This window comes from Ranitomeya imitator, chromosome 5, assembly GCF_032444005.1.
Source record: "Ranitomeya imitator isolate aRanImi1 chromosome 5, aRanImi1.pri, whole genome shotgun sequence".
Taxonomy (NCBI): domain Eukaryota; kingdom Metazoa; phylum Chordata; class Amphibia; order Anura; family Dendrobatidae; genus Ranitomeya; species Ranitomeya imitator.
In genome coordinates this window covers 263727948-263743858 of record NC_091286.1, presented here as the reverse complement: position 1 = coordinate 263743858, position 15911 = coordinate 263727948, and the positions used below count along the sequence as shown (strand labels likewise).

Below are 15911 nucleotides of genomic sequence, written 5' to 3'. Positions count from 1 at the left end.
GGTCGCCCTTATCCACCTGGCCAGGGTAGATTTTGAAGCCGCGCATCCCTTCCTGCGACCCTGCGGAAGGACAAACAGAGCATCTGTCTGGCAAAAAGGAGCCGTTCGGGAGACGTACCTCCTCAGTGCCCTCACCAGATCCAACGTATGGAGAGCTTTTTCTACACGGTGCGTGGGCGCAGGACAAAAAGAGGGCAGAACAATATCCTCATTGATGTGAAATGAGGAAACAACCTTCGGCAAAAAAGACGGTGCTGGTCTGAGCAGTACCTTGTCCTGATGAAAACGAAGAAAGGGAGAACGACAGGAGAGGGCTGCCAGCTCTGATACCTGCCTTATGGAGGTTATGGCCAATAAAAATACAACTTTCCAGGAAAGGAGAGTCATGGAAATATCCTGAAGAGGCTCAAAAGGAGCGTCCTGTAAAGCCCTTAAGACCAAATTAAGGTCCCAAGGATCCAAGGGAGTCTTATAAGGAGGGACCTTATGAGCGACACCCTGGAAAAAAGTTTTGACCTGAAGATTAGTAGCAATCCTGCGCTGAAAAAAGACAGATAAGGCCGAGATCTGCCGTTTAAGAGTACTTGGCGCAAGCCCGGAATCCAGGCCTGTTTGAAGAAAGGCTAAAATGTTGGGGATGGAAAACCGCAGAGGGGGCAGCCCGTGCTCTCTACACCAAGAAAGGAAAACTTTCCAAGTGTGATGGTAGATTCTGGCCGAAACAGTCTTACGTGCACTGATCATAGTATCTGCTACCTCTTGGGAGAATCCAGCCCGAGTTAACACCCAAGATTCAACGGCCAGGCCGTCAAACGTAGGACCCCTGAGTTCTGGTGGTAGATCGGCCCTTGCGAAAGAAGATCTGGCCGATCGGGGAGCCGCCATGGAACCCCGGCGAGAAGCTGCACCAGGTCAGCATACCAGGTCCGACGAGGCCAATCCGGAGCGATCAGAATAGCCGGTACTCTCTGCCTTGATTTTCTTGATTACTCTCGGGAGCAGAGCCAGAGGTGGGAACAGATAAGGGAAGAGAAATTGGTTCCAAGACAGTACTAGCGCATCTACCGCGATAGCCTGAGGATCTCGGTACCGAGAGACAAATCTGGGCACCTTGGCATTGCCCTTGGATGCCATTAGATCCACGTCTGGCGTCCCCCAACGATGGCATATCTGCAGAAAAACCTCGGGATGGAGAGACCATTCCCAGGAAGCTAGACCCTGACGGCTTAGGAAATCTGCCGCCCAGTTCTCTTCGCCCGGAATGTGGACTGCCGAAATCAGAGTGATTTCTCTCTGCCCAGAACAGAATCTGTTTTACTTCCTGCATGGCTGCCTTGCTGCGAGTGCCCCCCTGGTGATTTATATAGGCCACAGCTGTGGCGTTGTCCGATTGAATTCGGACAGGGCGACCCGCCAGAAGATGGTGGAAATGTCGCAAGGCTAGCCGAACTGCTCGGATCTCTAAGAGATTGATGGGGAGGGCTGATTCCTGAAGGGACCAGAGCCCCTGAGCTGTGAGATGGAAGAACACTGCTCCTCAACCCCGGAGGCTGGCATCTGTTGAGACCACAAGCCAATTGGTTGGGGGAAAGGGCTTCCCCCTGAGGAGTGATGAGCTGTTTAGCCACCAAGAAAGGGATTGCCTGACCTGGAGAGACAACCAGAATCTGTGGTTGAGGGAGAGAGGATTTCTGTTCCACACTGCCAGGATAGTTTGTTGGAGAGGACGAAGATGAAGCTGCGCAAAAGGAACTGCCTCTATAGTTGCAACCATCTTTCCTAACACCCTCATGCAAGACCGGATTGTATGAGAGTACGGTTGTTGAAGCTTCCACACTTCCTGCCGAAGGGCGAGGACCTTGTCCTGGGGGAGAATTGAAAGGGCTTGAGAGGTGTCGAAGATCATGCCTAAAAAAGAGATTCTCCGAGATGGTTGAAGGGATGACTTCCTTAAATTTATTAGCCAACCTAGACGAGAAAGGGTGTCCAGAGTGATGCCGACATTTTCCCTGCAAGATTGAAAAGTCGCCCCTTTGATCAGTAGATCGTCTAGATAAGGCAGGACAACTATGCCCCGGGAGTGCAAAATGGACACTACAGTTGCCATGACTTTTGTGAACACCCTGGGGGCGGAGGCCAGCCCGAAGGGTAGAGCCGTGAACTGGAAGTGCTGATCGTTTAAGGCAAACCGGAGAAATCTTTGAGGTGGATAGATGGAAATATGTAGATAGGCGTCCTGAATGTCTATTGAGGCCAAAAACTCTCCCTTTTCTAGCGAGGCGATGACAGACCTGAGGGATTCCATCCGAAAGTGACGAACGCGGACAAACCTGTTTAAAAGTTTTAGATCTAGAATAGGCCTGACTGTTCCGTCCTTTTTGGGGACTACAAAAAGATTGGAATAAAAGCCCCGAAACCTTTCCTCCCTTGGAACAGGAGAAATTACTCCACTGAGACGAAGGGTCTCTATGGAGTTGTACAGGTCTTGTCGGAGAGACTCGGACTTGGGAAGACGGGATGGGAAGAACCAGGGAGGAGGAAGACGGACCAGCTCTATCCTGTAACCTGAAGATACGAGCTCCCCCACCCACCGGTCGTGGATTACCTGAAGCCAGACCTGGTGAAACAAAAGTAGACGTCCGCCTACTCTGTTGGAGGAACCCCGAGGAGACCTCCAGTCACTTAGCCGAAAACCTTTGAGTCCTAGATCCTCTGGATCTAGTAGACTGGGAACGCATTCTTCCCCCCCTGGTTGGCCGAATAGGGAAACCGAACGTCCCGGTCCTGATTGGGTCGACCCTGCGCAGCAGAACTCGATGCTGGAGCCCATCTAGCATTGCGAAAGGGTCTGAAACGAGCTTGAAAATGGCGGCGAAAAGGCTGTCTAATCCTCAGCTGAGGAAGAAACTTACTCTTCCCTCCTGTGGAATCCGAAATCAGCTGATCCAGTTTTTCACCGAACAGGCGACCACACTGATACGGTAGAGTAGTAAGCGATTTTTTTAGAGGTAGCGTCAGCCCGCCACGGCGAATCAGGTCCTCAAATTCCGGATGAGAGGAGAATACCCTATGGGCCCGTTTTGCCCGCTTAAACGAGACCTTATGATCCGAGGACGAGGCGAGCTCGTCCTCTATTCCCAGGGACTGATTGACAGCCTCAATGAGGCTATCTACTGACTCCTGAAAACCAGGATTCTTAAAATTAAGGGACCCTTCAGACTCATAGTCTGTCTCAACTTCCCCGCTCTCTGCAGGGGAAGGAGAACGAGATACAGAGCTCCAGGATGCGGAAGCACCTGAGGGTCTGGGAGACGCAGTGCGAATCCGCTTTCCACGCGTCTGTCTAGCGCGATCGCGGCCCCTGCAGGCCGGAGGCTCCTGAGACCCCGAGGCCCTCTCCGAGACAGATGAACTGCTGGCCCTAACTGCCGGGGTCTGAAGGGATTTGATTGCTTCAGTAAGGGACGCCATCGATTGCGACAAAGACGTGACCCATTCCGGCTGAGCTGCCCCAGAATCTTGAGGGGCAGGAGCCGGAGGGATTACTGGGGGGCTGGCAGGGGGGGGGGGGGGGCTCCTGGGCGCGTTCAGACTCACAGGCCTCGCAGCGGCGATTACTCTGGGCGTGCGGGAATGGGGCACGACAATCTACACAACCGGTAAAAAGAACCGTGTGAGACTTAACTCTTCTAGACATAGCGATCCGTAAATGCTATACCCAGGGCCAGAGACTGGGACAAAAAAATACTGCTTCAGCCGGAGGGAGAAGCACTTACTTCAGTCCTGTGTCCCCAAGGCTGTAGTGACAGATCCAGACGCACGCTGCGGAGCAAAAGGAAGTTGCTTTTATCTTCTTCAGAGCCCCTAGAGCCGATGTCAGGGGGAGGGACCGCCAAACAGCGCTGCGGCCTGTAGTAGGCCTAAAGCCGGGACCTCAATTTTTTCCCCCCGAGAGAGGAAGGGTGGGACCGGAAGTGGACGCGCCGGAAGGGGAGGAGCCTAACGGCGCGGTCTGCAGGGCGGAAGCCCGGGCCCTGTGCTGCCCGAAGATGTCCCCATGAAATCTGGAGACCTGGCCCGCACCTGGAGATAATAGTGCGGCACTAGCCGCACGTAGCGCCACCGCACCATAGCACCGCGGCGCCAGAAGCACCGTAGCGCCGCGACGCCGGCCGCAACGCAGCACCGGCGGCACTGCAGCGCCGGCCGCATACAGAGACCCCACCACGGCGCCACAGAAACGGCCCCCGAAAGAAAGAAAAGGGGAAAGCAGCGCTGCAGCGCCGCAGCACAACCACTCGCAGGCGACGGATCCCCCTCCAGCACTGGAGAGCCCCTGCCGTCGCAAGATGCCAGCAGCATAAAGGTAAAACCTAAGGCGCCCTGTCATGCCCCCCTATGTTAGATGCCAGCAGAGCGAGGAGGGAGGCAAAAAAGACGGTGCAGGAGCCCTATTTCCATTATCTAGGATAAGGAGAGGGACCGTCCACCACCCCATCTATCACCGCAGCAGAGCAGGGGTGTAGAAATCCGGGGGGAAGCACGGACGTCTGGGGGCACCTGTACAGCCCAGGGTCTAAATACCTTAGGGTGGTCAGGGCCAAGTCCGGTGCAGAATCCCACGTAGCAGGAAAGGGAACGTGGATATGGAATCACACGTGCTTGCCCGTTGATGGTTTTGGGGAGATCGGACCCTCAAAAGGATCCGTCGCCCCTTCAATTCATAATGTTGAAAAAAGGAGTCCAAAGGAACAGGACTCAGAGGTGTGCCTCCTTGAGACACTAAGCATAAACTGGAGTCTCTGGTAGCCAGTGTCAGAGTGTATACGATGGAGGAGGAGCTAACTTTTTTTTCACGTTTACTTAGTGTCAGCCTCCTGGCGGCAGAAGCATACACCCACAGTCCTGTGTCCCCAAATGAGGCGAAGGAGAAAAACCCTTGATGCTGGTGGGCTTACCCTCTATTTTGGGTGTGACAGGTTCCCTTTAACATCCTAGGATTGAGTCCGCAACTCCATGATTGGATATTAGGCCACACTCGCTGTATGGCAGTGTAGCCACATCTATTGTGCCATTGTTTTTGATTTGTTCTCTTCCTGGGCTCCTGTCACTACACACCTAGTACAGAAGGTAGATCAGGCTGGACTAGTCCTGTTTTTAGCCGTTTGCCGTGAGACTCATGTTTTTCTCCCTCTGTCTTTGTTTTCAGATCGTACAGTTCATTGTGACCTTGGTGCAGAATAACCGACTAGTGAGTCTGAAGAGGAAACAGTAAGAACATTTTGTTCATTGTCTATTCTAGGCCCTAAGAAACAAGCAGATACTAATATTTTCTATTCCTACTCTGAAGGCCGCTACTTCTGAACACAAAAAGTTCCCCTAAAGCCACTATTCTACAGACAATGGTGAAAGAAACTGGAGCGGACAACCGCCACGTAAGTATCTTACAGTTTAGAAGTTCACAGCCGCATTTCATGTAGTCGATCTAGCCAATCTGAGAATTCCTCTTCTAACCTCGCCATACAAGACATCCAGGCAGTGTTACTGTCTTCACGTGTTGCTCTGACAGGTGTAATAGACTTACCGTATGTACAGAGTTATTACTTTCTAGTCAAACAGGCCAGTAAAAAACATAAAAATAAATGACTTACAAAATGTATAGGAGATTTAAACGCCTTTCTCCATTAAAAATTTTCCTTTCTGCCCCCCTCAAAAACAATACAGACTTGGTATACAGTATTGGCCAGAGTAAAAAAAAATAAATTGTTTTAATCATGTAAAGTAGCAAAGCATAAAAATATAAATTTGCTGCCATCATTTTACAGATTCAGAGAATAAAGTTTAACATGTCATTAAAGGGGTACAAAGAGGGATTAAAAATCTGTTTCAAGCCACATTCTGTCACAAACTAAAGGCTCCTAGCCCTCTGTGTGTCCGTTTATGGCACTTCATGTGACTTTACAACTACAGTGGGACCTCGTGTCATATCACTAATTATGCTTCTGCATGCTCAACCTCCATTCTTGGTCTTTACAGCACAGATCAGTGAGCTTGATTTGCTTCTTGCTCTTTAGGCTACCCATCCCCCTGACCAAGCTTCTGACTCGCTGTGTGTCTGATGTTCCCCCTCCTATTCTCTGCTGCCCTATGGCTACCTCCACGCTCCTAGAGATCCTAGGAAGGAAACGCAGACCCCGCCATGATGGTACACTTACTCGTTCTGTACTCCTCCATAGCTTTTATGGCATACAACTAATCCAGACAGCAGTGAGAGTGAGGGGCGACATCAATCGGTAGTGAGCTTGGTAAAGGGACTTGCAAAAGGAGCAAGAAGCAAGTTATCCCTATGATTTAGGGCAGTACCTCAGACCTAAAGAGAAAATGTCAGACCCCAGTGACCGACAGCAAAGACTTGACGAAAGACCCAGAGACAGAAATAATAATCCTGTAATTTTGAACGTTTCTTCATTTTTGTAGGTCCCACATAGAACAGAAGAGATTTCTGATGATATAGTAATTTATGACATAACAGACAACATGGAAGAACAAGAGGAATCCTCCACCGCCCCTGAAAATTCAGACAGTCCTTCTCCTGAAACATTAAAGTAAGACCTCTTATATTTGGAATTGTAGCATTGTTGTTGCTATCCAGAGTTCAAGGACTAATGGCAGATAAAAAAAATAAAATAAAATCTGAATCCTTTTTGTTCCTACTAGCTGTAACCTTTCACATGAAGTTGTAATAGTGGAGGATGACAGCGAAGATGAAGAGGTCCCAGTTGTTCCAGACCACAGCTCACATCTAATTGGGCCGTTGAGCCCAGTCCATGAGGACATTTCAAGCCCCTTGATGTCTGGTCCTCTGCAGCTGAATAACCAGTCTTCACTTAGCGCAGAAGACCCCTTCACCATTATGGATTCTATTCTTAATGAAAGTGGTGTCATTTCCCAAAATATCAATCTTCTTGGAAAGTAAGTGTTCCCAATCCTCATAGATCTGTTAGTCACTGTAGTGTTGTCAAAGCGTCCAATAGCTTGATTTCTTATTTGACTTTTTTTTACTCCTGTTTTTTTTTTCCTTTTAACCCCTTTCCGACATTAGGCGTAATAATACACCAATGTCACACTCTTCCTTTGATGTTTGCTCAAAGCCAGAGCCCACTTCTTTTCCGGCACATGTCACCTGATTTGAACAGCTGACATGTGCCTCTAATAGGTGCGGGTGAAATCGCATTCCACCCTCGGCTGTTAACTCATTAAATGCCGCTGTCAAACTGACAGCGGCATTTACCACGTGCTTCTGGCAAGCGCACCAGAAATCCCACCCATCGGCGCCTATGTTATATGACTACGGGTTGCTGATGGGTTGGTATGACAACTCGAGGTCTCCAGCAGACCTCTATGGTTGTCACTGCCGGATTGCTATGAGCGCCGCCCGGTTGTCGGTGCTTATAGCAAGTCAGCAATTCTATTACATACAGGCGGTCTGATCTTCGCTTGTATGTAGCAGAGGCGATCAGGTTATGACAGCTTTTAGTCTCCCAAGGAAACTATTGAAGCATGCCAAAAGTTAAAAAAGAAAAAAAAAGTTTAAAAATATTAAATAAAATATATAAAAGTTCAAATCACCCCCCTTTTGACCCATTAAAAACAAAACAATAAAAATTAAAAATACACATATTTGGTATCACCGCTTCAGAATCGCCCGATCTATTAGTATAAAAAAAAATTAACCCAATCGCTAAACGGCGTAACAAGAAAAAAGTCAAAATGCCAGAATTAATCTTTTTTTTTTGGTCGCCGCAACAGTGCATTAAAATGCAATAACAGGTGACCAAAAGAACTTATCTGCAACGAAATGGTATCAAAACGTCAGCTCGGCGTACAAGTAATAAGCCCTCACCCAACCCGAGCTCATGTCAAATGGAGACATTACGGGTATCGGAAAATTGTGCAATATTTTTATTTATTTTTTTTTTACAAACTTTGGAATGTTTTTTTCACCACTTAGATACAAAACAACCTAGACATCTTTGGTGTCTATGAACTTGTAATGACCTGGATAATCATAATGGCAGGTCAGTTTTAGCATTTAGTGAACCTAGTTAAAAAGCCAAACAAAAATTGTGAAATTAAAAAATTGAACTTTCTTTGCAATTTCACCGCACTTGGATTCTTTTACCTGTTTTACAGAACAAGATATGGTAAAACCAATGGTATTGTTCAAAAGTACAACTCGTCCCACAAAAAATAAGCCCTCACATGGCCATTTTTACCAAAGAATAAAAACGTTACGGCTTTGGGAAGAAGGGAAGCAAAAAATGAAAATGCTAAACCAAAAATGGTTAAGGGGTTAATATGGCCTTATTTTTCTCTTGTTGCTTTTTTCCGATGTTGCCCTGGCCCTCTACCTGTCTTTATACTCTTAATGGCTAGAATAGAGGTCCCCATTTTCCCCAATTTTCATTGTCTGAGGTCTAAAAGCATGCAAAAGGACTAGGGTGCAAAGCCCCACTAGAAATGACCCCTCTCTAACAGGCCAATAAAACTTAGTGGTGTTCTGAAGTCGAAGTAAACTTTATTGTAAATTCCTATGTATTTTCTATTATAGACTAAGCCATTTTCGAATATACTTGCATTAAAAATTCCCTACAGTTCCCTAGCTATACTAACTGCTATTGTATTAATCCTTTCATCCCCTACTTCCCAAAGGTTGCACTCTATCGTGCCAAAAGCATGTCGAATATGAAATACATGAAATATGAATAGCAAAATGGCTTTTTGAACATTAGGAAAAATATTTGAGACGCTTTGCACAGAATTTGGCCAAATAGTGTGAGGCCATCAACCATTGTCAAGGTGGTCTCATTAGTCTGATGGGTCCCTGACCTCCCTGTCCAAATGTGAACACTTACCTAAGGCTAATGTCTGTATGCATGGGTGAATGTGGACACCTCTCAGTAGAGCCTACATATATGGGTTGGCCAGAACCAAGTGTGATTAGATGTAATTAAAAACCACATGGTGAAGGGAGGAGTGCTCAGTCAGTAAGCTAACATAGAAATGACAGAAAAACGACTGGCACATCCAAACTAGTGTGAATAGGTGCATACCAGGAGCAACTACCTCCATATACAAAAAAAGGTTGCACTCTATCGTGCCAAAGGATGTTGAATATGAAATACATGAAATATGAATAGCAAAATGGCTTTTTGAACATTAGGAAAAATATTTGAGACGCTTTGCACAGAATTTGACCAAATAGTGTGAGCCCATCAACCATCGTCAAGGTGGCCAAATTCTGTGCAAAGCATCTCATAAATATCTTTACTAATGTTCAGAAAGCCACTTTGCTATTCATATTTCATGTATTTGATATTCGACATATTTTGGCATGATAGAGTGCAACCTTTTTTTGTATATGGAGATAGCTGCTCCTGGTATGTACCTATTCACACTAGTTTGGATGTGCCAGTCGTTTTTCTGTCATTGCTACTTCCCAAAGGAGTCAAGGGATTCGATCCACTGTCCCAACTCCTGATGACGCCTCTGTTGCGGTGAAATGGGGTGGGGGACAAGTGCCGCATGGTAAAAATTTTACAGGTCCTATAACTGCCCACAAATGATAGTACCCTGGAGTGCTATGCTCAGTATACCGAATAATAAGCAATCTGTGCACAGATTCTAACAGTAGAATTATACAGCACACTTTAGAATGGTTATTTTAACAAGTACTACACAGGAATCGATTAACTTTTAATTTGACAACATAAGTCATTTTATTGGCCTATTGGAGTGTAGAGTTGAGCTAATTTCTTCGGGTCCCCGCTTATTCGGCAAGCTATAGTGCTTAGGCTAATTTCACACTAGCGGAAAGGAGGAGGCAGCCTCCTTCCTCCGTGAAGCCCTGCCCACTGCCGCACCTCTTCCTTCAGCTCCGCCTATGTGTGCATGTGTCCTGCGAACCCTATCTTTAACATTGGGTACGCAGGCCATGTGGATGTATGTGGATGCCTCCGCATGCGTCGTTTTGACACTGCACCGACCGCAACAAGATGCAACATGTTGTGTTCGACTCCGTTTATAACTGAGGTCTGAAAGCAAAGTGATGTACAGAAACGCTGCAGCTCCTAATGATCCAAGGTTATAGGGTCAGTTGCTTTCACAAGGCTTCTAATTAATAAGATGCTGTTACATGTACACACCTTTAAGCTATTTTCTCTTTTTCCAGAGTGGAACTGATCGATTATCTAGACAGCATCGACTGCACATTAGATGACTTCAAAGCGCTGCTATCAGGACGACAGTTCAGCATAGACCGAGAACTGCTGGTAGATGTATGAACGCTTTTGCATATTTCTTAGACTGTGCGATTTTATTATAAGCCCAGAATACAGAACATTCTTGGGGGCAATATAAATAAAATGTCTTTAACCCCTTAACACAAAATAATGCACATGTACGTCAGCACTCGGGTGCACATGTGTGGAGGGGACTCGGAGTTTAGTTTCTGGCTGTTAAAACGTTGCTATTTTTCTGATGGAGCAGTGTCAAAAACCTAACTATGGCTTCTGTAAACTACCAGATTTTGCGGATTTTAAGATGCACCAGATTGTAAGACTCACGCCAACTTTTGAGGAGAAAAATAGGAAAGACATACTGATGGGGCTCACAATCTAGATTCCCTATCGGGGACAGTGATGATAATGTGTGCAAACTGTAAAGCGCTGCGGAATATGTTAGCGCTATATAAAAATAAAGATTATTCTTATTATAGGAATTTTTTTTTTTTAACAAATTGGTGTTGCTTCTTATAATCCATGCATCTTATTGCTTACCGGGGGTGGTGGCTGCGGTGAAGCGGGGTTGCTGCTGGAGGAGGCAAGAGTGGAGTGTTGCTACAGGCCGCAGGCTGGGATGAGGGGGTGTTCGGATGTGCAGTGCGGTGCAGCACTGCGGGTGTCCGGCGCTGCGGGTGTCCGGCTGACATCTTGTGAAAGCCCAGAGCCCCCTTAGTGACATGGTTTCCTATGCAGTGGACTGGACTCCGGGAATATGGCTGGGGGGCGGCGCATGCGCAGATGGAGATCTTGGCACAAGATCTTGTGGGATGTTCTCAGCCCTTCAGGATTTTATGAAATTGTCAACTAAGTCTAAGTCTCTGAAGGTTTCTGGCATTAGACCTTGTCATATTTTTTTTCATAATATTACAGTTGCTTAGACCCACAAATATGACAAGTGTAGCTCCCTCTACCAAGCCGTTATTCAATTGAAAGGGGTTCTGCTGGCCCTATGACACTAAAAATGTATATCTCATGCATATCGAATTGATTCAGAACCCAATATTTCTATCTGGATAATGGCAACTGGCTGGCTACCTAAGGTGTTAGGAATCTCATCCGGAGACCACAGTAAGGCTGTGTGCACACGTTCAGGATTTATCGCATTTTTTTCGCTATAAAAACGCAATAAAATCACAAAAAAAATGCATATATTAAGCATCCTATTTATTAGAATGCAATCCGCAATTTTTGTGCACATGTTGCGTTTTTTTTTTTCCGCGGCGTAATCACATTCCGGAAAAAAACGCAGCATGTTCACACATTGGAATGCATTGATCAGCTTACTTTCCGCATGTGGCTATGCGCACCATGCGAGAAGTAAGCTGATCATGTGCGGTTGGTACCCAGGGTGGAGGAGAGGAGACTCTCCTGCAGGCCCTGGGTACCATATCATTGTTTAAAAAATAAAAAATCATGATATTCTCACCTTCCGGCGTCCCCAACAGCCATATCCTCCTCGCGATGCTTCTGTTCCCAATAATGCATTGCGAAAATGATGTCATCTGAGGTCATTGCCAGAATGCATTATTGGGACCAGAGCATCGCGTGGAGCGGGAAGACTTTCGGGGACGCCGGAAGGTGAGAATATCATGATTTTTTTTTATTATTTTTAACGTTCTGTCTTTTTAGTATTGATGCTGCAAAGGCAGCATCAATAGTAAAAAGTTGGTCACACTTGTCAAACACTGTTTGACAAGTGTGACCAACCTGTCAATCAGTTTTTCAAGCGATGCTACAGATCGCTTGGAAAACGCTAGCATTCAGCAAGCTAATTACACTTGCAAAACGCTAGTGTTTAGCGGGAGTACGCATGCCAATTCCGCATGAGATATACCCGCGGCAGGAGTGGCGGAATTGCCGTGGAAATTTCCGCAGCAATTCTGCAACATGTGCACACAGCCTAAATATCGAAACAAAATGGGAATCTTGTGGGTGTGATACCCTTTCATGGCTAACAAAATATAGTCAATGATGTTACAAAGCAAGCTTTTGAGACTGCTTATGTTTCTTCATCAAGCTGATATAACAAGGTATTTGAGGAAACCCAATTACCGTATTTTTCGGATTATAAGACGCACCCCAAATTTTGAGAAAAATTAGAAAAAAATATTTTTTAATAAACTGGTGGTGCTTCTTATAATCACCTGCATCTTATTGCTTACCGGGGGTGGTGGCTGCAGGAGGAGGCAGGAGTGGGGGTGATGCTCCAGGCCGCAGGCAGGGATGAGTGGAGGCTCTGATGTGTGACGTGCTGCTGCGAGGTTCTTGTGCTGCTGCCGTGTGTCTCCTGGTGCCCGCTGAAATCTCCTCTCTCAAGATCTTTATCCCAAGATCACCATCAGCGCATGCGCCGCCTCCGGCCATATTCCCGGAGACCAGCGCACGTGGAACCCTGGAAGTGCCGAGGCTCTGGCCTGTTGCAAAATGTCGGCAGAGCTCTGCGCAGCGCCGGACACCCACGCATCACCGCTGGGCACCGGAGACACCTGCAGCAACCGCCGGGCACCTGGACCCCCCGGTAAGGCATGTTCGCTTTCTAAGGGTACTGTCACACAGTGGCATTTTGATCGCTACGACGGCACGATTTGTGACGTTCCAGCGATATATCCGTGATGTTCCAGCGATCTCGCTGTGTCTGACACGCTCCTGCGATCAGGGACCCCGCTGAGAATCGTACGTCGTAGCAGATCGTTTGAAACTTTCTTTCGTCGTCTAGTGTCCCGCTGTGGCGGCATGATCGCATGGTGTAACAAAGGTGTGCACGATATTGTATACGATGTGCGCATAGTAACCAACGGCTTCTACATCGCACATACGTCATGAAATTATCGCTCCAGCGTCGTACATTGCAAAGTGTGACAGCAGTCTACGACGCTGGAGCGATATTGTTACGATGCTGGAGCGTCACGGATCGTGCTGTTGTAGCGATCAAAATGCCACTGTGTGACGGTACCCTAAGACGCACCCCCATTTTCCCCCCAAGTTTGGGGGGGGGGGGGGAAAGTGCGTCTTACAAAGCAAAAAATACAGTATATGCAGTAAAGAGCACAGGCAAGGTGTGATACATGGGCATTTAAACAAACACTGAGCTTAAAGCAAGAATCCTTAATTAGGTAAAATTAGATAAGTGGTGTGAAAATTTCATGGACCCCATATGCATGTGGGATCAAAGGGCTGGTGGTGCCTTTATTGTGTTTGGAGGATATTGCTCCGATTTGGTAGTGGGCCATAAATGCTCCTGAGTCCAATTGACTCCTGTGTGAAAAGAATCAATTAAAGATGGTAGTGAATTTGTGTTCCCAGACCCTGCGATGTTTCTGTAATTTGAAATTGCCTTTCAAAATGACAACTTTCATATTGTCTATGTTGTGTCCTGGACCACAGAAATGGTTGGCCACAGATAAAAAATTTTTTGTCTGTAATTGTATGGCGATGAGACCTCATCCTTGCTCTCAGCCTCTGACCTGACATATAGTGCACAGAATTAAATATACCACATTGGAAAAGGATCATGTGAATGTTCCGGGGATCTTATAGTCCTGCTGTGTTGGGGATTTGGATCTTGTCGTTGGTCTCTATGTGAATGCAGGTTTTGCATCTCCTACTGTTTTAATCACCTGTTCACGGCAGGCAGTCTTGGCCTCAAACGGAGCTTTACCCCCCCAGAGCTGTTTTCGGTTTTTCGTTTTCGTATTTCATTCCCTTTCTTCCTAGAGCCATAACTTTCATTTTTCCGTCAATATGGCCATGTGAGGGCTTGTTTTTTGCGTGCCGAGTTGTACTTTTGAACAGCACCATTGGTTTTACCATATCATGTACTGGAAACAGGGAAAATAATTCCAAGTGCTGTGAAATTGCAAAAAAAAAGTGCAATCCCACATGTGACGCCCGCAGAAGGTCCCCAGCCGTCCACTGCCGCGCTGTAGCGCACTATTCTCACAGGCTTCACAGCCATGGTGGTTTCCACTCCGCAATATCTCCCTAAACAGATTTGGCTTGAAAAAGCCATTTTGTTGCCAAAACGTCGCGGCTGAAGTATATCTGTGCATACCAACGTTTTGCTTATTTCTTTGTATTTGGTGGACGTTTTGCCTCTTTTTTTTTTTTTCGTTTTTAAAAATTGAACAATAAATTGTTCTTATTTGAGTGCCGAAGGTTCTTGCTTTAAGTTTACGTGATCTTTTCCTTCAGAGCACCGCTTTGCATTGATACAGTGAGCGCCCCTTATATACTACATATTTGTGCTATAAATAGAGAGAAAAAAAGAAAAATCCAGTGTGGTTTCCCTGTATTTTTGATAACCAACCAGGCAAAACTGACAGCTGCAGTGTTGGCAAAGCTGGTTATCAAGAATAGTGTTTTTTTTTTTTTAATGATTTAAATAAGTTAAAAAAAAAAAAGAGTGACCTCCTCCCTTTTTGGACAACCAGCCCTGCTAAAGCTGACCGCTGGAGGCTGGTATTCTCAGGATGGTAAGGGGCCATGGATATTACCCCCTTCCCCAGCCTAAAAATAGCTGCCTGCAGCTGCCCAGAAAAGTCACATCTATTATGCCCGGCTCTTCCCACTTGCTCTGTAGCGGTGGCAAGTGGGGTTCATATTTGTGGGGTTGATGTGACCTTTGTATTGTCTGGTGACATCAAGCCTATAGATTAGTAATGGAGAAGTGTCTATAAGACACCTATCCATTACTAATCCTTTAGTTATATTGTAAATAAACACACAGCCAGAATAAAGTCTTTTAATTTACATCAAGTGTATTCCGTTGTTTTTTTTATTATTGAATTTGGGCGGATACTATAATTGGTCCACATTGATATAGGATATTTAGCTGGTGTGGTGACCTAATTAATTAGATTTCACCCCCTTTGTGAAGTTTCTCTCACTTGGTCTATATCGATTTTTCCACACCCAACTATATTAGTTTATGGGATTTTGTTTGCTCTACGGGGTCTTCAAGGGATGCCGCTGATGAGTGGGGGCGCCATACTGCAGAAAATTAGGGTGCCAACCTCCACTGGCAGGCAGGGTATTTACAAGGGAATTCTAGGATAGATTATTCTACACACATTGTGGTTTATTGCCCTCTTTCTCGGTCTCCCATGACAGCACTACGGAGAGAGGGGATCCGCCCTTCAGGGACAGGAAACCTACAGATAAAAGGGCGGTACCTCTCCCTCGCATCAGTTGGTTTCCTGTCCCTGAACAGGGAACCTCTTTCCGGTGGTACCTGTTATGAAGACCGATGGACCGGGCGGTCGAGTTCCGGCAGCGAGGAGGCTCCTGCCGCGGCTTGTCCGGCTCCCGAAGCCGCCACCGCTGGAACCGAGGGGTTCTTCAGGGTGAGCGGAGGGAGAACGCCGCCGATTCTGATGAGAGGAAGGGGCGCTGGATCACCCGGAGCTCGCATGCGCGGTAGCTTCTCTTCTCCCTGGAGGACGTGACGCAGGACCGGAAGTGCGGGGAACGCCGGAGGTGGCGCCAAATACAAATAGGGAGATGGTGCACACATAGTTGTCGCACCATCTCCCTGTAAATCATGGAAGACAGCGATCCACAGGAGCTGCA

The 15911-nt window shown here is 46.7% G+C and overlaps 1 protein-coding gene across 1 annotated transcript in view; it reads left to right on the top strand.

The window, feature by feature from the left end:
- The window catches only part of HSF2 (heat shock transcription factor 2), a 77618-nt gene that overhangs the window by 33549 nt on the left and 28158 nt on the right, over positions 1-15911 (top strand). The window contains exons 6-10 of the mRNA XM_069726135.1: positions 5210-5271; positions 5351-5435; positions 6478-6605; positions 6718-6972; positions 10232-10337. Coding sequence (XP_069582236.1) covers positions 5210-5271; positions 5351-5435; positions 6478-6605; positions 6718-6972; positions 10232-10337 — 636 coding nt within the window. The remainder of the gene's footprint in view (positions 1-5209; positions 5272-5350; positions 5436-6477; positions 6606-6717; positions 6973-10231; positions 10338-15911) is intronic.